The 27,449-nt window shown below is 30.8% G+C and overlaps 1 protein-coding gene across 5 annotated transcripts in view; it reads right to left on the reverse strand.

Annotated features, from left to right (window-relative positions):
- LOC115876692 (agrin-like) overlaps positions 1–27,449 on the reverse strand; it is a 272,204-nt gene that overhangs the window by 48,650 nt on the left and 196,105 nt on the right. For all 5 annotated transcript variants that reach the window (XM_030892575.1, XM_030892578.1, XM_030892577.1 and 2 more), the window contains 4 exons: positions 18,221–18,430; positions 6,355–6,591; positions 4,086–4,301; positions 1,152–1,580 (listed from right to left, as the gene is read on the reverse strand). In XM_030892575.1, coding sequence (XP_030748435.1) covers positions 1,152–1,580; positions 4,086–4,301; positions 6,355–6,591; positions 18,221–18,430 — 1,092 coding nt within the window. The remainder of the gene's footprint in view (positions 1–1,151; positions 1,581–4,085; positions 4,302–6,354; positions 6,592–18,220; positions 18,431–27,449) is intronic.

The following is a 27,449-nucleotide window of genomic DNA, read 5'->3' on the forward strand; positions in this document are numbered from 1 at the left end:
TCTAGTAAATGGCATATTTCTACCGGGAAACAACGTAAAACTGGAAATCTCAACGGCGAGAGATAATTTAATATTAAACAAAATTAGAAAAGAGCCATAACAGTAAAAACTGAAACGTGCTTAAATCGCTCCTCGGTGAAACCTCTTAGACCATACGTACGATAACTAGACACGTTTGTAAAGAATAGAATTATTTGCAATTTGTCGTGAGTGCACAATGTGACGTATAAACTGTATTATTTATAAGTATATATTTAAAAGTCCTCAATAAATACAGATGGTAAGTCATTCTTCCAAAGATATGTTTAAGAAATGCTGGGAATTCGAATTTTTGAAAATCTTTTGAAACATAATTGACAATAGATTTTTTTATATAATTAATTATTACTATAATTATTTATTTTTTTCCTAGATTTTTTTTATATACATATATAGTTAATTATTGTCTTAATCAAGAGCAAAGCAGACTAGCCCCCGATTAACTAAACCAGAACCGTTTGGAGTGGAAACCAATTTAAAGCAGACCTCCATGCGTAATCTGGAATCCTCCAACGGTCTAAGACAATCGAAGAAATTCCTCAGGACTTACGACCGAGAAGAATCAAATATTTTTCTTGATTTAAGTAAGAGCAATCTTCGAATGTTCACAGGGTTTTTAACAGGATTGTCTCCTCATTAAACACCTCAGTAGATTGAAACTAAAAAAGAACGGCGAATTCAGATTCTGTGGGGAAGATGGGGAAACACCAGAACACCTAATCACTGAGTCCGCCGAGGCAACAACCGTTCGTGCCATAAACTTTTTTAATTTTTTATTTTGTTAGGCTTCACATTTTTATTATTTTTTTTTCTGATTTTTAAAGTTTAGTATTTATGTTATTTCCTGTTACTGTAATTAGTAAACCTACAAAACATAAATATTACAGGTATAGTAGTTGTCACATTATTAGATTTTTCCTTTAGATCTTTCATATACAATCATGTGGCACAAAAATACTTCAATCGATCTTCAAACACATTAAACAAAGTATATTTAACCGAAATAAGACTATGAAAGAACATGTCTAGGTACTGTATGGTCTATGGTTTTAATTTAAACCCTCTGTATTAATTTAAACTCGTAAAACTCGCCATAACCTATAAGGACTTACTGCAGGGCCCCTCGTATAGGACCGTTATGTCCCTCCTGTGCTTGCACGCCTCCAGTTTCAGTTTACAGTCGTTTCCGTAAGAGATACCATCTGAGCCGCAGACGGGATCGAACTCAGACGAACATAGGGGACACTCGCAGTGCGCTGTGCCCGATCTTTCGACGCAAGTGGCTCCGTATTGACACTCGTGATCGCTGCAGGGGCCCTTCTCGCCACACAGGCCCGTGTAGGCGATTTCTATCGTCGTCCTGGCCAGGCAGGACGTTCTTTTCAGCTCGCACTCGGACGGGAATGTCCGGCCGTCCTTGGAACATACTGGCCTCATTGTCGGCTCGCATTCTGGCGGGCACACGCATTCCGCTATTCCGTATTTGTTTATCGAACATTCTTGGCCTGAGGTGCATCGGGCGGTCATGCACGGATTTATGCCTGGAAAGAAAACGGTTATTTTAGTTTTAACTTCATAATAACTTCATAACAACTTATAAAAGGCTATGATTCAGTGATACAAAAGAAATTCCGACTTCCATTGTCATATTTTTAGTCTGACTTGCACAATGTTTTGGTCAGATGTACAGGGTGTCCCATTTTGATTGAAATCATACGGGATCTCCCTTATTAGTAAAGATGGGAAGATTAATTTTTTTAATTTTTTGTCATGCTGTAAACAAAATTTTGATAGCTCTCTTCGTTTCTGAGCTACAAGGTCTTTTCGAAGGTTTTGCAATTTGAGACATTCCTGTATCTCCGTTATTGTAAAAGGTATCGAGAAGGTAAAAACTGATTCTGTTAGAACTTTTCATGTAGAATACAGTGGTATAGTATGCCTTTTCTCTAAAAAAATATTTTTCAAAATATGAACTGAAATTATTTAATTATACCGGGATGGGTCTGCAACTATTTAAAAGATTGCCTGATAGCATTATCTAGGTCTTCGACAAATCCGGGGATCAGGGATGCCATCGTATAGATCCATTGGTCCCAATTCATTCATTTGGGAAATGGTCGTTTAACCAACAAGGTCGAAAAATTTAACAAACAATAAATAGTCATTTAACAGGCTCTGTTAAAAACACTAATTTTTAATCAAGGTGCCTTAGAAAAATAGATTTGATCGTCTAATGTTTTTTGTGTCTTGTCTTAGCCGGTTAAAAGATGCCCAAATGGTATTTTTAATCATATCTCAATTTTTTCAAATCTAACAAGGTTGGCTCATTTGCATATTTGGAAAGAACATTTTTTAAGAATAATTTGGTACCACACACTACTATTTCGAGACAAATTGTCGTTATGAACCGCATGTTACAATTTCAAGCCATATACGAAAATGTCAAAAGTTGACATATGATATGTCATTTTATTCAGAGTGTCATTTTCTATCGGATACAGTAAAAAAATACCGAGGTTGTCATTTAAAAATCAAAAGTTGTTGTCATTTCCGGTGAAACAGGAAGTGACCAAAAATAATTGAATACATCAATCAGTCCTAATTTATTTCATATACTAACATACCAAGTCTCGTTTTTTTATCTGAAAAAATAAAAAATTTATAAGGGTGAGCCACTTTTGAGACGCACCCGGTATAATTCATTAAGGAAGTTTCTGTTATTTTTTTATCGTGAACAAAGCCTTAAAATAGAATTTAATTATTTTCCTTTTTAACCTAATAAGCCGAGCCCATTGTAATATCCGGGACTAAGCAAATTTAAATCGGGAAAATCCAGAAAGTCTGAAATATAGGGGTTCGAGGCATCCCGGTTTTTCTTGTAAGTTGTGCCGGGGAGTCTATCCGATTGAAACTAATAATTGAGTGTTACAAATTAATCAGGCCCGACTCAGCTAAACGAATTTTGTGTTGGAAATCTCTTCGGAAGAATGAAAATAGTTGCCCGATCCAATTTTCGTTTTCGGGACCACTTTTAGCAAGAACGGGATTTGATTAGCGTCGGATATTTTAAAACGATTCGGATGGTAATTTTGAAGTTCGGATTCGTCATTCTTTACGTAAAAGGACTCGATACATCAAACTTTCCCTTCCACTGATTATTCGGCTGTAATGAATTTGTGGACATACAAAATAGTTTATTCACTAGAGATATATTCAAAGTAAGTCTTTCTTCGTTGCCAGTTAATGAACTTTTCTGATGTCCCTTGAGACTGATATTATAAATTTAGTATCAGTACCAAATTTATCAAAGTTCTTTAAATATTTGTAGGATCTAATTTAGATTTGCAAGTTCCAAGGGACCGAACAAGGGAACTAGAGGAGAGTGAGCTGACACTTGCGTGAGACCAGCCACCAAAAGTGGCATACAAGCTATCACCTCCTCTAGAAAGGTACAAGAGATACATATCCTCTATAAGAGATTCGGGACAACACCGGTATCAGATCGAAGCAGAGACCAATTTAAAGAGGTGGAGAAATCCAAGCCGTGGAAGTGTGTATGCCCTCGGAGGAGTTAGATGTCTGATGTCAGAGGAGGATAGGAAATACCCTGTCCCCCCTACAACAAGAATATCCTCATGTATGATGAGTTATAACTCAAGAAAGGGAGAAACAATGGATCTTTAAAGTTGCGGTGATTAACCCCCCTCCCACTAATTCTACATTCTATAGTCTAACTAAACTTTTAATGTTTCAATGTAAATATATTTCTCTAGGTGTTCATTCTTTCTAAATAACATATGTTCCACTTTCTGATACTTCGGGTTTAATAGGAAGAGTATCTTGTTACTTTTTTAGTTCACTAGATCTAGTTGTAAAGCATGCTTAGCGGAAGGCACAATAAACACTGAATAATACTGCCAAAGTACCAAGTAAAAATAGAAAACAAATATGGATGGAAATATACACAAGAAGAATATGTAAAGAATATCCCTTTCTCCTTGATAAATTCGCAGTATTTTTGAGTTAAAGCGAAATAAATATGAGACCTGAACTGCATTTTCCTCGGTAAATAATATTGAGGGTTTTCCTGGTCCGGCAAGCCTCTTGTCGCAAAGTACACTCGTTGGAATAGGTTTTTCCATCTGAACCGCACACCGGAGTGAATTCTAAGGGACAGGTATCGCCGCAACGGCACACTGGATTACGCTGAGCGTCTAACTGGCATATTTCCGGCTCCGTGCATTCCACACCAGAACAAGGATCTGAAACCAATTAAATGCTACCTTTAGCTTTATTGTTTAGCGCTGTATTAAACGAGGTCGATGTAATTTTTTCGCTGTTTAGGAAACTCTATTAAAGATATTAGGAGGCGGTTAAACTGGATCCGAATTTGCACGAAAATTTGTTCGTCCAAATTTGTAAGAGGTTGTACGACACAGTAAGTGTCTGGTTATACGATAATAATTGTTTCAATAAATATACTTCAATATTCTCTAACATAGTCCAATGTATATTATGTCATCCCTGTATATTCAACAAAATAGAACTTTAATTTTGAATTTTTTTGTGTAAGGGATTTTTAAAATTTTTGATGCAGATTTCTTTTAAAAACTTAAATTCTGAAACAGGAAACCTGATATTAGGCTTTATCGAAACAGAAAAAACAAATATATAAATGAAACAGTTATATCAGGTGACAACGAAATCATTGCACAAACTAATATACTGTTCTTTTTATCAAATGATTTAAATTATGTGAATATATTAGTACAATGTGAGTAAAAGTAGATGGTTATATTTCAAAAATGACATTTTGTGGAAATATTTTATTATCGTCGTGTATTTATACAGGGTCCTGCAAGTGAAGTGTGAGAAACACAGTGTTGAGGTGGCTATAATAAAAATTTACTCTTGAAAGAGTCCTTTATTGTGGGACATATACTACCGTGTTAAAGCAAACGCTTTACTGCAATTGAAACACAAGTATCATTGAATGAGAAACAAAAACACCTTATATTGCCTTATTTGGAGAACTATAAGAAAATATAGTGTCACCACTACCCATTCAGTGCCAGCTAGCCATTTTCGCTTATTCCTGAGTGCCTACGCTTAACAAATCTGGGTTGTTCTGGTACACATGCAGATGCCAGAGCACCAAAAACACTCACCGGCACGAAAAACGGGCACATTAAATTTTTGATGTAGTTTAAAATTTAATACATTTTGTTCTAGTGGGCCTATTTTAATGATTTTTTAAGCAATATGTAGCTAAATTATTTGAATTTTTAGTACCTCCTTCTAAATTAAAAATGAAAGTTTCCATTTAATAAAAAAGTCTGAAAAAATTGCACCTAGATAGTAAAATAACTTTTAAATTACTTGCTTCTTTAACATATTTCACAGGGTGTTCCAAACTTTCACCAAAATAACATATATACATAATAATATCATTTTGCTTTCCGTCGTATAATTGATAGGTGGGAATTTTTAATTTTGTTTTAATAATAATAGCTTCCGTATATAGCGTTTAACGCCTTGGGAGTAGCAAGGTACAGCTTGCCATACTAGAGCCGTTCGGTATACACGGAAGGTAACGTGGCTAGCACTACGCTTCAACCGCCTCTTATTACCTCAGGATTGTGACTCCCAAGTACTCATTTAAAGCTGAGTAGACCTAGGTACCCAAACTATTTTTATTTTAATAAAAATAGTCGGCTGATGAAATGCCGGGTGTGGGATTCGAACCCACTACCTTCAGATTGGTAGACCAGAACCTGTACCTCTACGCCACCGGGCACCTTTTTTGTTTTACTTTTGTTTTCATTTTTAATTTAGAAAGAGATACTAAATAGTCAAATAATTTAGCTACAAATTGCTTAAAATATCATCAAAATCGGTCCACTTGAACCCAATATATGAAACTTTAAAATACATCATTTTCGTGCCGGTCAGTGTATTAACGTAGCTTCAATAGAGCTCAAAATCTGGCTTGTTATATAATATAAGATAAGAGAATAGTTAGAGTTTCCTGTATAAGATCGTAAGGCGACGGACTGTCAAATGAATGAATAGGCTGCAATTTCATTTACAAATATTATATTATCAAAAAATACTTTAACTGGTTCAAGTATCAAATAAGGCGTTTTTCGTTAACACCTCGGATGACCGAAATGACACTGTTGCAGGACTCTGTATAGCCCGCGGCCTGTTGTGTTCGGCTCCAGTATCGGTTTGAAAAAGCGAAAAACAATAAGCTTAATATCGGAAGCCACACGAGCGGCGGCAACCGGCCCATTTCGACCAATCAATACGAACCGCATTTGCCGTTGAATTTAACTGTGATGTTGGTATTTGATTTGCAGGCAGCCCGATCCAGTTCGCACTTATTTTTGTAGTCGACGCCATCGGAACCGCACAGGGGATGAGAGGAGACGTGGTCGCCATAGTTGTGACATTTCTCCGGACAGACGCAGCTGACGTTCCGGCCGTCCGGGCTCACAACGCATCGGGCTCCGAAACCGCAATTCTTGTCTCTGCACAGATCGCTCTCGACTGAAACAAAAAAAAAGGTTTATGCAACCATCTATCACCAAACTCCACAAGCTAAAACAAGAAAACACATTCGGTTTTACAAATGTATCATTAACTTTTCAATAATTGCAATTTTATTGTTGCGTTTTTTATACATCTTTTAAGTTTTATTTTTGAAATTGCAAATGGGCTAAAGAAATTTTGCAGTATCCCACCAAAGAGCAGTGATATTTTTGGCGATGTATTGATGTCTACATCCTCCATATACCATTAACATGGCTTAATACAATGAACAACAGCACATTTGCCAGGCTATCAATACCATCAGCTTTAGATAACTATTGAGTTTGCAATGCTCTTTTAATAAACCCACTTAAGGTAATTTTTGTTAATTTATTCTGTTAATTTGGAGCACCGCAAAAGCATTTTGGACCTATAAGTGATATTTATGAGCCTCCATTGACCAGTTTATTTTATATAATCTAATGTAACATTACCAATTCTTACCATTCTCCTAATGTATACAGGGTACGTACAAAGTACCAGAAATTCTAATTCCGCAATCCATTACATCATTAAGCCTGTTTTAAAAGTATCAGTAGTCTTATAGTCGAACAGAGAAAACAAAAAATAGAAAATAGAGGTAGGAAAGGCTTCAAAATAGGACTGAGAAGGAACATAGAAATGATTGTATTGGTTTATACAATGGAACATCATAAAGAAGAATCCAGCTTACTGTATGAGATTTTTGGATGACATAGTCAACTTCTTTTCTAAATTACATTGCTGGTGGCTTATATTGTGTACGTTAACTGGCGGAATTGTTTTAGATTACCCTTCCACTGTAGATCAGAATACATCCTCCTTAATAATCATGACTGCGTCAGTGTTAGTTTGAAAATGACATTCGCTGTCATTCACTGTATAATTTTAAATATAAAATGGCATCAATCTTCGTTTCAAAGCGAACTATGACGTTATTTTTTTTTAGATTTTATGGTACAAGGTAAAATAAAAAGGAAATGCATTTTAAAATAAAGCAAAGTAAAATTAGCCAATAAAGATTTCCTATCGTTGCCGAGTCTGGGTTTTAAAAACACTTTTACCAGAAAAAGGAAGTCGATAAAAACGAAGAAAACTTAAGACATTTAATTTCGCGTTAAATCTCGAATAATCTAAACTTTTAAAACACAATATTCAGTAAATCGCTTTTTAATTAATTTAGCAGCATCCCTTGATTCCAATTCTATTCGAAATAATTAAATTAGACTGGTTTCTTTAATTAATATTATTTAAGAAGAAATGGCATCCAACATCTGACTTTTGTTTTATAAATTCGTTTAATCTTTTTTGATTGGGATTACGTACAGCAAATTTTCTTTATACTCCAAAGTTTGCTTGATGCCTTTGACAAACCTATTACTTAGTCAATAAATTGTAAAATAAGTTAAATAATTCAGGTCTTAATTTAGCAACTAGCATTCCAAAGAAAATTCCAATGTACTTGGAATAAGTGTCATTTTAAATTCTAAAAAATATCTGAAACCGTTTCTGAAAAATATTACAAATATATTAACAATTTTATTTACATAACATGAAACTGGAGAATTTATGTAAAGAATGTTTCGTTTTAGAAACAACTACTTAGAATATTTCGTAAATTCTTTAAATTCGATTTAAGGGAGTCTAAAAATATCTTCCAGCAAATTAGACCGTTTTATAATTTGACGCAGCAGAAGAACTTCCTTAAAAATTTAAACAGCATTTTTAAATATTACTTTCATCTTAGAATAGGCCCATTTTTGCATTTAATACATTTTTTGCATTTATTTTTAATTTTATTTTCTTTTATTTTTCCTAGTACCGATTTCCATAAAATACCACCAATATTTTTATACAACTCTTTTTATCCACGTTGAAATATTTTTGAAGGTAAAATAAAAATATACCTACTATGATCTTAAATGTTTTATTCTTTTTAACATTAAACAGCCACTTGAATAAATTTTTATTTGAAAAGATATATCTAAAGCAGTATTTTAATTTAAATTGCCACAAAATAGGTGTAACATTTCCATGTCTATCTGGTGAGTCATTCGTACCATTTATCTTATTGCTTTTTTCAGCTTAGTTGTCACATACATGTTTAATTTATGTTTTAGGTGCCTTTTTACTTTTTTTGCTGCTTCGTTTACAATTTTGATGTATTTTTATTGTTTTTGGTGCCTGTATGAAGGATAATAAGAAGGTAGTAATAAGTAATAAGATGGATAAATAGACAGCAAAAATAGCGTCAAAAGGTAAAAAGCAAAATGAGCGTTAAAAATCTGATAAAGAATTGGAGTACGTGTGACTACTGTAGGTCTCAAGATAAACTTATTTTTTGACAAACTCTATAACTGAAAATGTTTGAGTTTTGTGTAATGTAAAAATTATATTCTGACTAATTAAATATCGTTTTATTTATTTTCATTAATACTTATTTAACATTCTATTATACAAGGTGTAATAAAACTACAAAAAATAATTTTAGAGATAAACTTTCAAAACATTTTTTTGTAATCATCTGGAAAAAAATTAGCTTATAGTTTTTTTACACCGCGTATACCGAGTTAAAAGTGTAAGTTGCGCGCGAACTTACCCTTAGGAAATACATAGCAAGAACTACTTAAAGTTACTATTTTACTAAATAGCAAAGAAAACAATAAAGCCTTGACTGACATTTTATTTATTATCACAAATTTTCTAGAGCAAGTTTAAATTAATATCTCTATGCGATGGACAATATTCTTATTCTCTCCCTTATTTGAATTAAACAACGCACGGCAAGAACGTGCAGAATAACCCTGTGAATTCTTAAATAAAATTGTTCAGAAAAATATATTGTCTGGCTAAGAAAAAAAACGGTTGAAGAATACGATGCATACACAACGATAAGGAGAACGTGCTATAAAAAGGAGAACAGCCGCTTGATTAAGTTAAGGCCGATAGAGAAACCCAAGAACCAGACACATATATTCGTAAGGGACCCGAAAGCTAACGAAGATGTACGATCGGTTTCAGTGTTGTACGAGCGCGCGAACAGTTCACTGGTTTAAACGCCACTGAAAAGAACAGAGAAGGCCCTTCGAAAACATAACTTGCAATACAGGTAGCGTGACTGCATATATGAAGACAACGCCGGGCAGGCGCCATATTGATTTTCTTCCTTATAACACCATAGATTAGGCTGTTCTTCAATGGAGCTAACGCTTTTTCTTTTAGTCCTACCCCTAGACCTGAACAAATAACTTAATTGAACTTAGCGGCCATAGTTTGATGACTTTAGCAAAACGAAACTTACAGTTTTTTTCAGATATGTGCTCTCTTATTACCTTAATTATTTTTAAAATTGAGAAACTTGTGAATCTTATTAATTATGTTTTGAACGAACACCACACCTTAACTAAGAAACCTTATTTTACCAAAATTACCATACTATTATATCTTTAGATAAACTACATTTAGGTGAACAACACGCTAAACACAACGTAACCAAACAAAAAAGTGCCAATCGTGCTAATAAAAATTATGTAACAAGAATTTATATATATTTTCTGTTGTACAAAAATTGTTAACTATTATTATGATAATCAAATAAATAACTGTAATATTAAATGATTATTATATTATATTATTAAAATGAAACTATTAAATATAATAAGCCTTTAATGAAGAATTTATCCAAATATTACTTTTGAATAGTATAATAATACTATTTGTAAACACAGTTCAAAAGTAATATTTGGATAAATTCTTCATTAAAGGTCTTTTAGTATTTGCTTTTAATTTTTTCAGTGTAGCATTAACACAAATATTATCATTAATACTTGATAGAGAATAATATCGTTAAAGTTAATAATAAGATAAATATCTACGAATTTAAATAAATGGGTGGGGTGGTTTGTTCTTAAAATTAGTATAAATTGTGATGATTACGTTACTTTTATTTATTCAATGTCACAAAATAAGCATTGGTAAATATTACCAGTAAAAATTATTCTTGAGATAAATTGTTAAATGTATAAATCTACTGCAATATATAAAATTTAATTTATATTAGATCACTTTGAATGTTTGATAACTGCACTTTATTTATAAAATAAACATGCCAACTGCAGAAAATCGATTATCAATTAAATCAAAACAAAATCAGAATAAATTTGTCATACTGAGATAAACAATTACTGTTAGAGCGCATCAATGAATAAAATTGAACAACTCTATTCGATATATTTGTTTAAAAAATATATATAATATTTAGATGAATGAGTTGGTGTGTTGCATTTTACATTATAAATATTTAAAATAAAAATGGTAGCATTGAAATTAATGAACTCATTTCCTTTAATCAAACTAACAGGTATAGTTAGTTAAAATTAGTTAAGTGGTCGTTATAAAATGATATTAGTAAAATTAATACTTTTTAGATACACAGAAACAAGTATAGGTATCTTTATTTTTAAAAATTATGTAACAAAAGTTTAATACAATAAATGATAACTTAAAATTGTATAGGACCCCCCCCCCTTTTCTTTACTACTATTAAATTTATTTAATATTAGAGTATTATGCCTGTTTGCCAACTACACTTTATTAATAAAATAAATATGCAAACTCGATTATCAATTTAATCAAAATAAAATCAACACTAAAATATTGATTTTGCGATAAACAATATCAATTATTGTTAAAGTGGACCAACAATCCGTGAATAAAGTTGTGCAATTATGTTGGATTTATTAATTTAAAAAAATATTTAATATTTGGATGGATGCTTTGCTCCAAAGCGTTATTAGTTTGTTATTAATTCGAAATATGTTGCAATTCGTATGATTAATATTTAGAAAGGTGCTATTATAATTAAAACTGTCACAAATAATTGTATAACAGTTAATAACCTCAAAATTTTGTTTTACCTCTTATATATTTTATTTCTTCGAATTATAAACATTGCTATTTAAATGGAACCATAACTAAACACTAAAACAAACTAAAGTTAAATAAGTAAATGTAAAGTAAATTTGCGTATCAAATGTCATATAAATAAAAATTTAAATATAAAAGTTGTTGGACAATTTTTTAAATATATACCATTAATTTTAACTCGATCAAAATATTATTTTACCTAATTCAGGTCATATAAAATTTTAATCGTATTTATTAATATACGAGGACCCGCAGGAATTTATTTTAATATTTGTATTTTCCAAACGAATATCAAGTGTACCAATTAGTTTACATTAATTTAATTTTTGAAGCGACCCAGTGCTTTTAAAATTCCTGTCATATTTATTAACTTTTATTAGTATATTGTCTGATGATAAAATTAAAATTACGCCAGAGTATGCATAGAAATAATATTTTAGTTCTTGTTTTATTATTTTCATCGATGATTTTTATGTTTGTGATTTATATGTCCTTTGGTATATCTCTAAGAAAAACGTATGTAGTTACAGAGAAAATAAAGTAGAGGGTATATACTGCAAACTAAATAATTTGACCGGAAAGAAACTTTACTGTGGGCGGTTTTATGAGATCGAGAACATCATAAAATCCACTTAATTGCCATTTGCTTGAAACAGTTTAGCTGGTAAATAAGCTAAATTAGTAAATCGTCTAGCCGAGTAAGCGAAGGCTTGTAATTTAGATTTCAAAGTCTTTTCTATTTTGTACCGGATACCATTTGATTATCTTGGAGCCACTCCACCTCAAAATATGTTTTTGCGTTTCTCTTCCATTCAAGATTAATGTCCTCTACACACGGCAACCCACTAACACTTTCTTGTCGAATCGATTTTGCAGAGTGTTTTAAATATGTATAGATAAGTTTGAAGCAACAGGGACTTGATATACAGCAACAAGAAGTAGTATTCTATTATTAAAGTTGTAGAAAGGAAGTTTTATTGAGTGAGTTAAAAAACAATTTTAATCTTTAACTAAATGTCACAAGGATATCTTTCAAATAGCATGATAAACTTGATAATCGGAATAATATTTTTTTATTCGGTTCTCCGAAGGAATATAGAATATTATGCGAGATACAGTTTTCTATTTTCCGTCGTTTAATATCTCTAAATGTAAGGTAAGCGTAAGGCAATAAAAATTTAATTCGAAAAATGTGCGGTTACGCTGCAAAATACAATATTAAGAAAATCGACTGGCATAAACCAATTGAGTTTTCTCCGAGGACCTTTATAACAAGATAATATTTTTACGAGGTCACACACTGGGCAGTAACTATCCATTTAAGGATCCATACAACTCGGGAAATAGTAGCTGTTTTGTCTCTTGGGAAATGAAACTCCGACACATTTGGTATTATCTGCTGAAAATATGTTCAAAACTCACAAAATTCGTATCATCACATTTTTTCGTATTTTTTTCCTTTTATAAAATATATTCTATTAAAGCTTTTACCTGCATTGATACCGTATAACGTCCATTAAAAAAAACAAATCACACCAGAATTTTTTATTACATACACTTATTTATTTTTCAATACATTTTTTACAAAATCATATTTGTTAAACTTTCGAATTTTTTCAATAAAAAAAAAGACAAAATATGATAGGAGAGAAATATATAGTATTTAAATGTTGAGTGTCAAATATCAATATTAACTGTACACTTTCATTTAATACAATTAAACCCCTTAATAGAAAATGTAAAAGAATACATTCTCAATAAAATCGTATTAAATTTAATGCAAAAGAGTTGAGCACAAAATCTGAATTCTCTGCTTTTTCAAACGAAACATTCCGCTCCAATCCTTGTTATTAATTCGTTCGTTGTCAGTTTCTAAATAAAATTTTTCATTAAAATAAATTGCTTCCAAACTGAAAAGGAATCTAAATTGAAAAATCTTCAAATGAAATCGCGATGAACATTTTTAGTACTTTTTCCTAGAAAACAATACAGCTTCTCTAGGGCCAATTTTCCCTTAATTCTTTAGTTAAATACTCTATTAAATTTTAATTGTTTAATTAAGAATATATAAATTATATTAGTGTTATTCTCTCGTTTATTTGAGGTGTATACTATATTTTTTGAAAAGTTTAAAAGACATTTGTTCATAGAGCCATTTTTTCATTTTACTTACTTTTAAACATATATTTTATATCTACATACAACCAGGTTTCAAATGATCTTTTCAGCTATGCCTATCCTATTTTTAAAATTAAACTAATTAAAATATGTTAATAACAAATAGTATTGTTTGATGTAAAATATTTTAATGAAATCGGATTAAAGGTATTTCCAAAAAGGATAATTTGTCGCTAAAGTAATTAAATTTCATTAATAATACGCCTAATCTTGTTACAATGCGTTCGGTAATCTAACTAAGCGTTGTGCATATGCGTTGTTGATATTTGATACAAATAACAAAACAGATTATATAACTCCAGCAGCCACACAGCGGCACAAAACAATATCACTCGTGATAGACAAACCAAATGCAGTGAAATCTAAACCTAAAATTAATGACTATAGCTATAACTTACTAAGAGTGAGATACTACATATATTAATGGTTTGAAGGTATTGTTTTCAATTATCATAAACATCTGGCTGCAGGAGTCCTATTCTCACTAGGTTTTTTTACAAAGCTGTAAGATATCTAGAATAAATAAAAGCAGTGAAAACACCATGTGGAAGCCTGGAAATCAACATAAAATTTGAATAAGTCCTCTCCCTTCACATTTTAATATTATAATTTTAAATTTTGTATTGATGTAAGTGATTTCTGTTAGTTCTTATTGTTTACATATTTTTAAAAACCATCTATATATTTTTGTTAGAATGTACAATTTGATAACTGTACAATTATAGTTCAGTTGTTCTTTCATAACCTGTGTTAACACAAAATACTGACTTTTTTTTAAATTAGTTCGTTTATAATTAAGTATAAACAAGCTGTATTTATAATTATTATTGCATTATATATAGTAACCGACAAGAAATTTACAACAACAAAAATATAGTAACAAATAAATAATGTTATTTACTATTGAGTTGGAATCATATACCTATAAGTAAAAAATGAAGTTCTGAAATACATTTCTCTCTAATACTTTTCGATATACTGTAGTTTAAACCAATTTTTTAATGTTTAAACTGCAAATTTATATCATATTTTTATTTTTATCGTTTAATAGTTTTATGTTCGAATCCGTCGTACTACAAAGTAATGGCCTTTAATGTAAACTGGAATATGAACCTGAGTTAACTAATAAACTCCTCTAGTTGACCTGATCATTAAGGTTGGCAACAGGGGTGCAGAAACCGCATAAACAAGGAGATCCTCTCCAGATTAACAAACCCACCTAACAACTCGCCAACATAAATTTTGTAACAATTTTCATACAACAAAATATATTTTCTAAATAAATATTATGATGATATACTTTATATAAAGAAGCAAAAATATTACTCACTCAATAATTAATGAGAATATTAAGTATTAAAATATGTAAATAAAAACACATTTAAATATAAAAATTGACTAAACAGAGTATACTTTGTAACTTTATTATAAAAAATTGTTACAGAACAAAGCTAATAAATTTCACTTGAGCATATTTGTTATAAGGAAGAATATTTCCTCAATAACATATAAAATATAAGGTAAATTTGATATGATCATTCTTCAAATTGTTTTCAATTCACTTCAGTTCTATTTTAGGTTACTACATTTTAAATTTTATATAACATATTTTATTCCGATCACAGCTCAGTAGTTTTTCATTCTTCACTGAAAATTCTAAATGTCTCCTTTTATTTTGTAGGGGAAAATAAATTTTATGTGACACATAGCTTTAAAAAAGAAATATATGTGTGGTACAGTGTATCGATATAAAGGATCTGATAATAAATATATATTTTAAAATCGACAAGTAAAATTACAAAAACAAACCACATTAAACGCATTTTTTACTTCATACTGGGTTTCTATGTTTACAAATTTCTCTGCGACTTAATTTGATACTGCTGATAAATTAGAGAATATTTATAAAAATATTCTAACTCCTTTTAAAAACAATTTGTTGTTAAATTAATATTATCGAATTACTAATATCGCTATTAAAAAATAGGGGTTGGTGGTAGAAGGGTGAAAATTTAGGGTTGTATGTATTTTTAATGCCACATTATAAAAGTTTGATACTGCTGATAAATTAAAGAATAATTATAAAGGTATTCTATAACAAATTTTAAAAACAATTTGTAGTTAAATTAAAATTATTGAATTACTATATCGCTATTAAAAAATAGGGGTTGGTGGAAGAAGGGTGAAAATTTAGGGTTGAATGTATTTTTAATGCTACATTACAAAAAATACAAATAAAAAATTTTGCCCAAAAAATAAAAATAAAATTTGGGGTGGACAACCCTAATCACTTAGGGGTATAAATAATAGATAACGTTTCGGAGGATTATGGTAATAAAAAAACCCTATTAAAAAATAAGGGTAGAAGGGTGAAAATTTAGGGTTGTATGTACTTTTAATGCCACATCATAAAAACATAGAAATAATAAAAATGTAGAAAAAATAAAAATAAAAAAATTGGGGTGAGCTTAGGGGTACAAAACATAGATAATAACCTACTCTTAAGACCTCCTGAATAACCATATAAAATTTCATCAAAATCGGTCAAGCCCTTTTGGAGGAGTATGGTAACAAGATATTAAAAAATCAATCCCTAATTAAAAAATAGGGGTTGATGGTAGAAGGGTGAACATTTAGTCATTTTTTAGGGTTTTATGCATTTTTTAATACCAAACCATAAAAAAATAAAAATATCTTATCTCTTATCATCTGTGACATGAGAATTTTATATATTAGATTTTCACACCTGTTACAATTAACATTATTTAATATAAACTTTAATAATAATTATTTAATTCCAATACTGTTCAGAAATTTCTACTTATTGCAAACTCTTTATATCTACATTTGCGTTTCTTTGTGTGTAACAATATATTTTTTGTGACTTTGCCCGACAAAGGTTTCTACTTCAAAAAATATAAAATTTTACACAGGCATATTTTTTATGTAATAAGCATTTTTTCATTTCCTTTCATCTTATTTTTTTTACGGCTTAATAGTCATGCTCCATTTATTTCACTCACGTATAAAAAATTGTTGCGCTAGTCAAAAAATTGACGTGGCCCTTATTTGACTGTCATAAATCGTGTATTCCCTTTTTTCAATATCTAATTTGAAACGTCAATCGACAGTCTATAAATAGACCCCAATAAAAATTCAGATAAATATCTCTCAGTCGCTATTGAGAAGTAAATCGTTTGGCAGATACACACTTGGAAGAAAATAATACGTCTTATTTTTTTCATTTTCCTTTTGCCTTCCTATACTTGCGACCTCAAATACTATTCTCGTACTTTTTTCTTTTCACTGTGTTAATCTTTTGTCTTTTATTACTTTATATAGAGTGGTAAAGTTGCTATTGGAGACACAAGGATTTTTTTGGCAAATATCTTCAGATATTATTTTTTAGTCCAGTGTCAAACAGTAATATTGCTATTTTTCGACATTATAAATAAAGATGTTCTATTTCTAGTTCTATTATTACATTAATTTAAATTTTATAGTAATATTTAAAAGATAATGCGAGTTAGTTTAAGTATATCCTTACGTCTCTTATATAAGAAAATTGAAAGTAAATAGTATGGGATGTTCTCTGCCAGAATTTTACATTAAATTTTTAAGCAACTGCGTTGTTTCATAAAGTCGCTTCTATCTGAAACAGCTGTATATAATCTTCCAACAGGAATACATTACCTTCCTGCGTCGTTTCTTTTCCTATTTTTTTTTCTTTATTTTTTATTCAACATTGAGTCCAGTTTTATTTCTCAGAAAAAAGGTACATATACTGATGAAATAACTAGCACTAAGACTGGACAATGTATATAGACAAATTTTACTGTACAAATGAAAGTACCCAAGACAAACCCGATGTAAACAGAAAAATGCAAGGTTGCCACTTAATAATTGAAAAAAAAAATAATGGCATATTATTATAATATATGATAACTAATTCTCTTAAATTATAAAAATTTTCTCGTTAAGCTTTTATACATTCAAATATTTTAAAAACTATTAAATCAAACGCTAAATAACCAAACAGTTTGTTTAGATTTTGCTTGTATTTGCTGTTTTATTTTCCAAAGCAAATTCAATAAAGTAAATTCTCTTTTAATGGAGTTAGTAACGTTCATAAAATGTATTATTTTAATGTTTTTAGGATTCTTTAATGCAATTTATAAATAAATAGCATTATACCGAAGTACTGTATTGATAAACTGATTTTCATGCTAATGTAAACATCGATATAGCCATAATTCTCAATTATTAATTTTCTGTGGAGCTATTAATTTTGAAATTGAATTGAATTATTACTTGACACGAGACAAAAATGTGTAATATGTGTTTATTAAACTCTCCAATTTACTATTCATTAAGTTAAATGTAATTAATAATTCTGTTAAGGTATTACAATATAAAATGTGTTACATTTTCTTCTGCATTGCTACTAAATTTGAAACAAAATCCTTAAAAATAAGAAATTAACAACTAGATATGATGCACTTACTACACTGTCCGCTGTGTTTAACTCTGGTATCAAGGCGAGCCTTGCATGAAGCAAGTCGCAGCAGACATTGGTTTTCGTATGTCACATTATCGGTCCCGCAGACAAGTTCGCTTTTGGACTTGCATGATGTTGGACACTGGCAAAGGGCCTTCCCGTCAGGAGCGTTCACACATTGGGCACCCCAGGCGCAATATGTCTTCTCACACGGTTCTGAAAGAAGAAAATTCATACAATTACTTTCTTGCGGTCTTGGGTATATTAATTCTCAAGTTTGTGCTTATTATATGCGGTCTTGGGTTGGTAATTATCACACATTATTTCACACTCACCGGTACGAAAAACGGGCACATTAAAATTTTGATGTATTTTAAAATTTAATATATTTTGTTTTAGTGGGCCGTTTTTGATGATTTTTTAAGCAATATATCTAACTTATTTAACTTTTTAATATCTTTTTCTAAGATAAAAATGAAAATGGTGTAAACTCCTGTATCTGATTCTGCTTTCAAATACATCAAACAAATTTCCTTTTAAAACTTTTATTCTTTAGATGTCTGTTAAAAAATAAAAGTTTATTAATCTATGAAATTAATGAAAACCCCACATTAAAACTGATAAATTCCTTTAAAGTCCCTAAATAAATATTTAATTCTAATTTGAAACATGAAAATAAGATTTTAAAAGATTTGAAATTCGTTTCACCAGACCAAATTACTTACCTCAGGCACGATATGAGCGCATATATATTTGTTCATATAAAAAATGGGAAATCTGACAAAAGAAATAAATTGCTCGAAACATAATTCAACGTTCAAATATAATTTCGTATTTCGCGTTCTCTTTTTATGCTTTATTATATTCCATTTCCAGTTTTTGTAGATTATATATTTCATTGTAATAATTAAACAATGAATTTCATCTGGAACATATATTTTCTTTTATTAAACCGGTAAAAACCAAGGTACTTAAGCCTTCAAAAGTTTCTAAAAAAAGGTATCTTCAAAGATATTCTGAATCGAATGCTTCTCAGGCCTGTGAGAACTTGTAAAAAGTACTTTTTACAAACCACTTTTTCCATATTACATATAGGCATGCAAATTGGCGATTTTCGTCATGACACCGATTTTGCTAAAAATGCTGTTATTTACTAATTAAAAGGCGTAAAATAAGAAAATATAAGCAATTATAGTCTTATGGAAACAGCAATGGCTGTAGGTGACATTTTCACCATCATCAAAACTAGTTCAAAAACATCGGTCCAAATAATAATTTATTTTTTTACCAAAGTGTCTACATAAAATTTCGTACAAATGCTGAAATTTTCATAATTTTATGACTATGTTTATTTTGTTTCTAAGGCCTTTGAATATGTGCAAAAAAGTAAAAAAATTGGCATTTTTTCGACTTTTTTCCATACATCATGAAAATTGGCGATTTTCGTCATGCCACCGATTTTGTTAAAAATTATGTTATTTATTAATTAAAAGGCTTAGAATAAGAAAATATGGGCCATTGTAGTCTCACGATAACAGAAATAGCTGTAGGGGACATTTTAACTTCCATCAAAGATAGGCTGAAAAACAAGGGTCCAAATAATTAATTTTCTCACTAAATCAAGATATCTAAGCCTTTAAAGGTGCAGATATTCCGAATATACATAAAATTTCCTAGATATACTGACATTTTAATAATTTTATTACTGTGTTTGCTATGTTTTTTTAAGGGCTTTAAATATTAACAAGAAATGATGCCACCGATTTCGCTAAAAATGCTATTAGTTACTAACTAAAAAGCATAGAATAAAAAAATTATAGTCCATTATAGTCTTACGAGAACAGTAATGGACGTAGAGGATGTTTATAGGTGTAAAACTTCGAAATTAATCAACTATATTTTATTTAATATATAAACATGTTGCAATAAAAGTAATCAACTTTCATTAACGTTAATAAAAATGCTAACTAAATGTTATACAGAAAAGTCATTATTTGAGGATTAACTACAATTTAAAAGAAAACGTAACTCTTTCATTCATTAAAGGCATGAATCATACGTCAATTATCAGGAATTACACGGGTGTGTAATCAGAATGAAAACGTATCATTTCCTTTTAAAAAAGGCTCGGCCTTTTTTTAAAGCAAAAAAGCAAAAGCCAGTTTTCGCACAGTTGACTGGTCAAAATCGGTACTTGGCCAATTAAAGTTCAGTAATCGATTAGAGCCAAGCCAAGCGTACCTGTAGGTCAGTAAACTCGCTCACAGTATTGTTGGAAAGGTAAAATTTCATATTATTTACAACCGAAACAGGAGGATTTTGTTGGGTTTGTTGTATATTCATAATTAAATTAATCATATTGGGTTAATATCTATTTACAGACATGTTATGAGATTGCGTACGAAATTGTTATTGATTCGTAATATTTCAATTTAAAAATATGATTTATCAAAAAATGTTATATACAGTATATTCCCGGATTGTCTTTACAAGAAGAAAAACTTTTTTATTATTGATATGTTGAGAAATATCAATTGTTGATAAAAAAATTACTTTTTCTAAAATGGTTAATCCCGTGTTTTAGAGAAAATAAAAAAAAACACGAAAACATGTTTAAATTTTTTCTAAGCCCTAAAAATTAAGACGCGTTTCTATGGTAATACAATTTATTTTTCATTCTCTAATATAATTTTAATTAACGTCATATTTGTTGTTGTATTAGAATATTAAAGAGACACAAAATTTATTTAGTTCGATGCTACGGAAAAGGTGATAATAGTTATCACAAAATGTGATACTTAAACAACTGCAAAAAATATGATGTTGATAACAATTAATAATAGCCATCTATGAAATAATGAAATCGAAATTATATTACCATAGCGGCTTTTGATTTTTAGAACTTAGAAGAAATTCAAACATATTTTCATTTTTTATAATTTTTTTTAAAACAGTACAGAAAAATATGTGCAGATTGTATATTTTGTCTACCTTCTTTTTGTAACTGTCATTAGATAGTATTTGTTAATTTCAAATTAACAAAACGCAGATAGAAATATATCAGTATTAGAAGTATCTGAAGATAAAAATTTCAATGTCATAATCAAAAAAAAATTGTTATAAATGTTAAATGTTATTTCTAGAGCAACAAAAATATTTTTGTCTCTAGCTTTTGGTGATTTCAAGGGTAATGAACAGAGAACTTTTCAAATAAAGAGCTTAAATTTAGCTCTATAAATATTTACTGGACAATGTTTATCACGAAATTTTACCAGGAAAGCAAACAGTAGCGGAGAGTTATAGACAAGTGGACCTTGGGGTCATTCTAAACTCGGGTGAAATCTAAATGAGCTTCTAGTCCTGTAATTTGTGTAATGTATCTTGGGAAAGGGTCGGCAACGCATCGAATCACTGGTAAATTTATTAATTGGGTTAGTCCAGTTTCTAATAGACGTCAAATGATTTTCAGCTTAGTGCGAGTTAATGGAAATAGCGAGAATTTGTTATAGTTTCCGGCTAGATAATTATTTATTCATTCCACCAACAAAAAGGTACTACAGGAATATTTCCAGCTGCTATATTCACAAGTGAAAACCACATTATAAAAAATACATTTTTTATTTATCATTATTTTAATAATATATATTTCTAAATACCAATATTTATGTCACATATCTCTTGCGGGAGGTATAAAGAAAGACTAGCTTTTTATTATCTAACGTCACGAAATTCTGCTTTAAAGGTACAAAATAAATTTTGCCGTATTAGAAATTAATAGGATAGAAATTATTAAATATTTTTTATCGTGCGACAAAAAAATATACAGGTACCGCAATTATATTATAAGTTTAAATTGTATAACTTTTAAGTTTGACTTTATATCTTAGGAAACTTTTGTAAGACTGTTTGGTTATCACAAGTAAATTTTTTAAGTATCATCATCATTTTCAGCTTGTTCAACAATTTCGAACTATGGTGTAGCCTTCCCACATACCTAGTCTCCTTGTAGTTGGGCCCATTGTTGTCTATTGTTGGCTATGCAGGCCCAAGTTATCGCTGCTAATTTTCTAATATCACGGTCCCATCTCAGGTTTGGTCTTTTCTTTGTCTCTTAATTCCTCGTGGATACCATGCTGTAATTTTTGTGGTCTATCTGTTATTCGTTCTTCTTTCCAGGTATCCTGCCCATTGCCACTGGAGGGATTTGATTCTGTGGATGACATCTATTACCTGGGTTTTTTGACGTATCCGCTCTATTCTTTTACATTCTTTCTTGGTTATTCCCAGCATATTTCGTTCAATTGAGCGTTGTGCGACCTGCAGTTTCCTTATAATGTCCGTTTTAAGTGCATAGGACATGACTGGTAGTAGACATTGGCCGAATTCATTGTCCTTTTAAGTATACTTTAGTAAATTTAAGTAAAAAATAAATATATATTTTCATTAGTTAAATGATAAATAAAAATGTATAAAATATATAAAATAAACACAAATATTATAAAGGAACAGATAACCAAAACATAATGCTTCAAGTTATGATTCACATTTTGTACTTAAATTATTCGTGAAGCTGTGTCACCCCAAATTCTTAATATCATATAAATTATTCCTGTTTTAAATAAAACATGTATTTGAATATTTCAGATAAACACATTTACAGGGTAATTTAAAGTTAGCACCTTGATAGACACACACGAGACAAAGAGATTCTGAAAAAAAATGTTGTACTTATGAAAAGCATTGAATAGTGAAGGAAGTGAGTTGTTTTTGAATTACTGTAATAGATTGGTAAGTGTGCGAAAGCATTAAAGGATAATATATTATCTTAAAATAAAAAAATGTATATTTTATGTGTACCTTTTATTAAAGAATTAGTCAAGAACAGAACGGCAATTATTCGAAAGCTGGCGTACATCTCTGATTTAGGGATTTAACGAGCTCCAACCGAGCTAAATTTGAAGGAAAGGTAAGCAAATTGAAACATAAAATTCGCCTGTCGTAATAATTAAGAAAAGACTTATTCGGCAAATCGTTTTTTACTGCGTTTCATTAAAGTTCGAAGTACATCGGCGAAAGCGGCTGATGTCACCCTCTAATAAATTTCCCCGCTATTTACGAAGCTGAGAAATACCGTAGACTCAACGCTCTTTCCCTTACCCTAACATACAGGGTGGCCCATTCTCATACTACTCGGACTATCCTAAAAATCAATAAAAAAATTAATTTTGAATAAAAGCTAGCAAAATTACACTTAACCATCTATAGTATATTGTAATGTTAAACTAACAAAGTAAGAGAGTCTGCGGAGAAGAGCGTCTAAATGGCACTTTCGGTATATTTTTACTTTATTCGATAGAAAATGACACTCAGAGTAGAATGACATCTCACATGTCATCTTTTGACATCTTCGCTTTAAAAAAATCGTATTTTAAAATTTTATCTAGAGTGCCAAGGCTATGTTAAAAACACTAATTTTTAATCAAGGAGCCTTGGAAAAATATATTTGATCGTCTAATGTTTTTCGTGTGTTGTTCTGGCCGGTTAAAAGCTAAGTTAAAAGATGCCTAAATCCTATTTTTATTCATATCTCACTTTTTTCAAATGGAACTAGGGTGGCTCATTAACGTATTTGGAAACAGCATTTTTTTACAAATAATTTGGTACCACACATTTGTTTTTTCGAGTCAAATTATCGTTATGAACCGCATTTTACATTTTCAAATAAACCATATTCAAAAATGTCAAAAGTTAACATATGATATGTCATTCTATTCAGAGTGTCATGTTCAATCCAACAAAGTAAAACCCAGTAAAAAAAATATAAAATAATAAATATACAGAGGGTGCCATTTAAAAATCAAAAGTTGTAGTAAGTTCCGGTGAAACAGGAAGTGACCAATTGAATACGTCAATTAATCATAATTTATGTCATATATTACCATACCAAATCTTGTATTTGTGTCTGAAAATATAAAAAAATTATAGGGGGTATAGCCACTTTTGAGACGCACCCGGTATGGGGTATTCCATTTAAAGAATCACAAATTTATATGCCTCAAAAATTTCATTTCGATTTCATTTGTAGTTGTTCTAGAAGAGCCTGCGTCGTAGGAGTGGGTCCACCCTGTACCACCGTAAAATTTTGTGCCATTTAAAGTTGCCACTTTGCCAAAGCTTACTTGGTGACGTAACGCCTCCTCGCCCCAAGGTAGTAAAAACATTCTCTGCCGGGTTAACGTGGAATTTATTCAGCTCTGCCAAACTCCCATCCTTATATGTCATTATCTCAAGTACAATAACGTCACATACACTTACTTATTATGCGTTCCCCATTTAATCGGCTCTTGCTTTATGCTGACGTAAGAGATATTGCTCGTGCAAAAAGTTTTGTAATTGGCTGTGTAGAGAAACGGGCTCGTTCGGTAATTTACTTGACTAAATTTGACGTTAATAATGTCGTTATTCATAGAAAAATTCTCTAGGAGAAACAACCAGTGACGCTTGGTATCATATAACTCTAATTAACGTAGTTTTTTATTTTTGATGCCAAGAATGTAGATTGTAGAATGAGTGGAGAGGAATTAATATCTTACCTTAAAAATCTATTGTGTTCTTCTTTTATGAGTTATAACTCATCACACAGTCACTCATTATACATGGCGCTCTTTCTGTTTGTAAGCGGGTTAGGGTATTTCCCATTCTCCTCTGGTAACACATGTTCATCCTCCGAGGAGTGGACATCTACCTCCTAGGAGGATATATACCCTACCACGCTTGATGTTAGCCCTCCGTACCCTTCACAGTTTAGGAGTTTGTGTCCAGCTAAGGTAACCGCGAGGTGGAGGCTGGAGGATCTGTCTCCATTTTCTCCACCTCTTTAACATGGTCTCTCCTTAGACCTGCTACTGGTGTTGTCCCGAATCTATAATAGAGGATATATCTCTCTTTCTTTATTACCTCCATGGATTTGAGGCCAATTACTATTAAGAGGATCTGACCATGGTCTTCCTTCATCGAGTTGATGACTCGCCAAGGCCTTACATTGGAGTTCTGGCAACGCTGGTGGTACGTCTCTGCTTGCCTCTCGGTGTTGGACGGCTTTTCATTGTGGCTTTTTCTCTCCTTGCAAGAGCAGAGGTGAGAGGTTCTCGCTCATTCTCTTGCACTTTGGTGGAGCTACGCCAGGCTGTTTTTTGGGTCCTTTACTCTCCCCTTTTTCGAGCAGTGTTTTTGCTTTTGCTTCCTCTGGAGAAAATCCTTTGTGGAGCAGTCGAAGGTATTTCCGTACCCCTTCTCCGCTGAGATATACTCTCAGTCAAAGTACCAGAAGGGATTTCTCCTAGCACCTAACTAGAGGTGACCCCGCCAACAAAAAAAAATCTTGCATATCCAAGAGGAAGTTCTGATGCCTAACAAAAGCAAATATTGCTAGGTTCCTATCAAGCAAGAAAAAGTATAGTAAAAAACTAATTAGCTAACAAAATATTGAAAGTACGTAGCTAATCAAATCGATATTGAAGTGTGTGTCAGATTTATGAGTGCTCCACTTGTAAATTTAATTTTCCATTTACTCTTAACACAAAACCTTGCGTAATTATTGCAGACAATTAGGTCTGAATTAGAAATCGATATGAGGGTAGAGTAGCGAATATCACTGGCTTGATATCAGTATGTCATGACGCCATGTACATTTTCTCTTAAACAATCACCGATACGCGCTGCTCTCGAGTTTGACGAATTGCTCGTCTGCATTTGACGTGTAGATCTTTCTTTTCAATTTTAAAACACCAGTAAATTATACAGGGCTATTTACAAAACACATTTATAAGTATTTTAGGAAATAATTTATATACAAATAGTTCGGTAGAAATATCCTGAGATGTACTTTCTTTTTGAAATATGTAATACTTTATTTTGAAGCAAATTTTTATGCATCAACATGCAAAATACGCAACGGAAAAAAAATTGGCCAAGTTTATAATGTTTTTTTTTACATATATTAACTTTAATTCGTAATCTCAGTTTATTATAAACTTTACTATTTGACTTATTATACAGAGTTAATAGAAGAGTTGTTTTTTACTCTCTCTTATTCTTCATAATGACGAGATGGCTTTGGTGATTATTGATGTGTATGATTGAATATGGTTCTTAGTGTCGAAGATTGTGCAAGTCATTGTTAAATCTTGATTGACATTGTTGGCCATCTTGTTGAAGATGGCCGAAATTATGAATATTCGCTTGATTCTTGAAGAAAAATGGAAAAATATAACATGATGACAACCTACTTTATTCGATCATACCTATCGTATTAACGGCATTAGCGATGGCTATGAAATGAAGATCGCTGTCATTTTATATGCAAAATTATATTTATTATAATTATATAATAATTAAATTATAATTATTATTTATAGTATTTGTAGCCTCATTAACAGTACACACCGATGTTATAGCAGCCGGAGCAGCCGGGGGAGGCAATACAAAGTATTAGAGTATTTTTTACAAGTTTTTTTGTTACAGTTATTTTTTTTAATATCTTTAGTTCTGTTAGTGTTACTAATATTTGTTAAAACCAAGCCTGTATCGTTTCTTTTAACTTTACTTTAAAATTTTAATATAGAAGTCTAAAATAAGTGGCGATATGACATTACGACAATAATCACCAAAGCTACCTCGTGATATTAAAAAATAACATCATAAAGTAATGATTTCGTAAAAAAATGCAAATTGTTGGTGGAAAACTCATTTTGCTCTTGAAAATTAACCAAGGCATGTGTTAACATGAGTCAAAAAATAAAATGTTCAAGAGATATGGTTCTGATTGAAAAATAATATTTTAGTAAAAGTTACTAATGAAATTATTACATAGAGTGTTTTAAAGATAAGGTAAAAAACAACCCTTCAGTTAACGTATTAATTAAAGTTGATAGATTTATATACAGTTTGCTAAAAAGTTCATTAAAATAGGACTAAAAATAAAAAAGAAAAAACACTTGACGAAAAAAATTTCCCATGCGTTTTTTTGCATCAGCGTTGTATCATAATACATTTTAAAAAACTTCACAATATCAAAATTTTATAATTTCAGAATAGAAATGTACCTAAATCAATTTAAAACCAAACCGAATATGACAAAGCAAAGACAAAATAAAAATAGCAGCTTGGCCTTTGAAATAGTGAGCTAATTGACCAAACTAGGGACAATTATTTATCAAAACATATCTGTTCTGGC

The sequence above is a fragment of the Sitophilus oryzae genome, unplaced genomic scaffold (assembly GCF_002938485.1).
Source record: "Sitophilus oryzae breed Bouriz unplaced genomic scaffold, Soryzae_2.0 scaffold_1440_pilon_pilon, whole genome shotgun sequence".
In the NCBI taxonomy this organism is placed as follows: Eukaryota; Metazoa; Arthropoda; class Insecta; order Coleoptera; family Curculionidae; genus Sitophilus; species Sitophilus oryzae.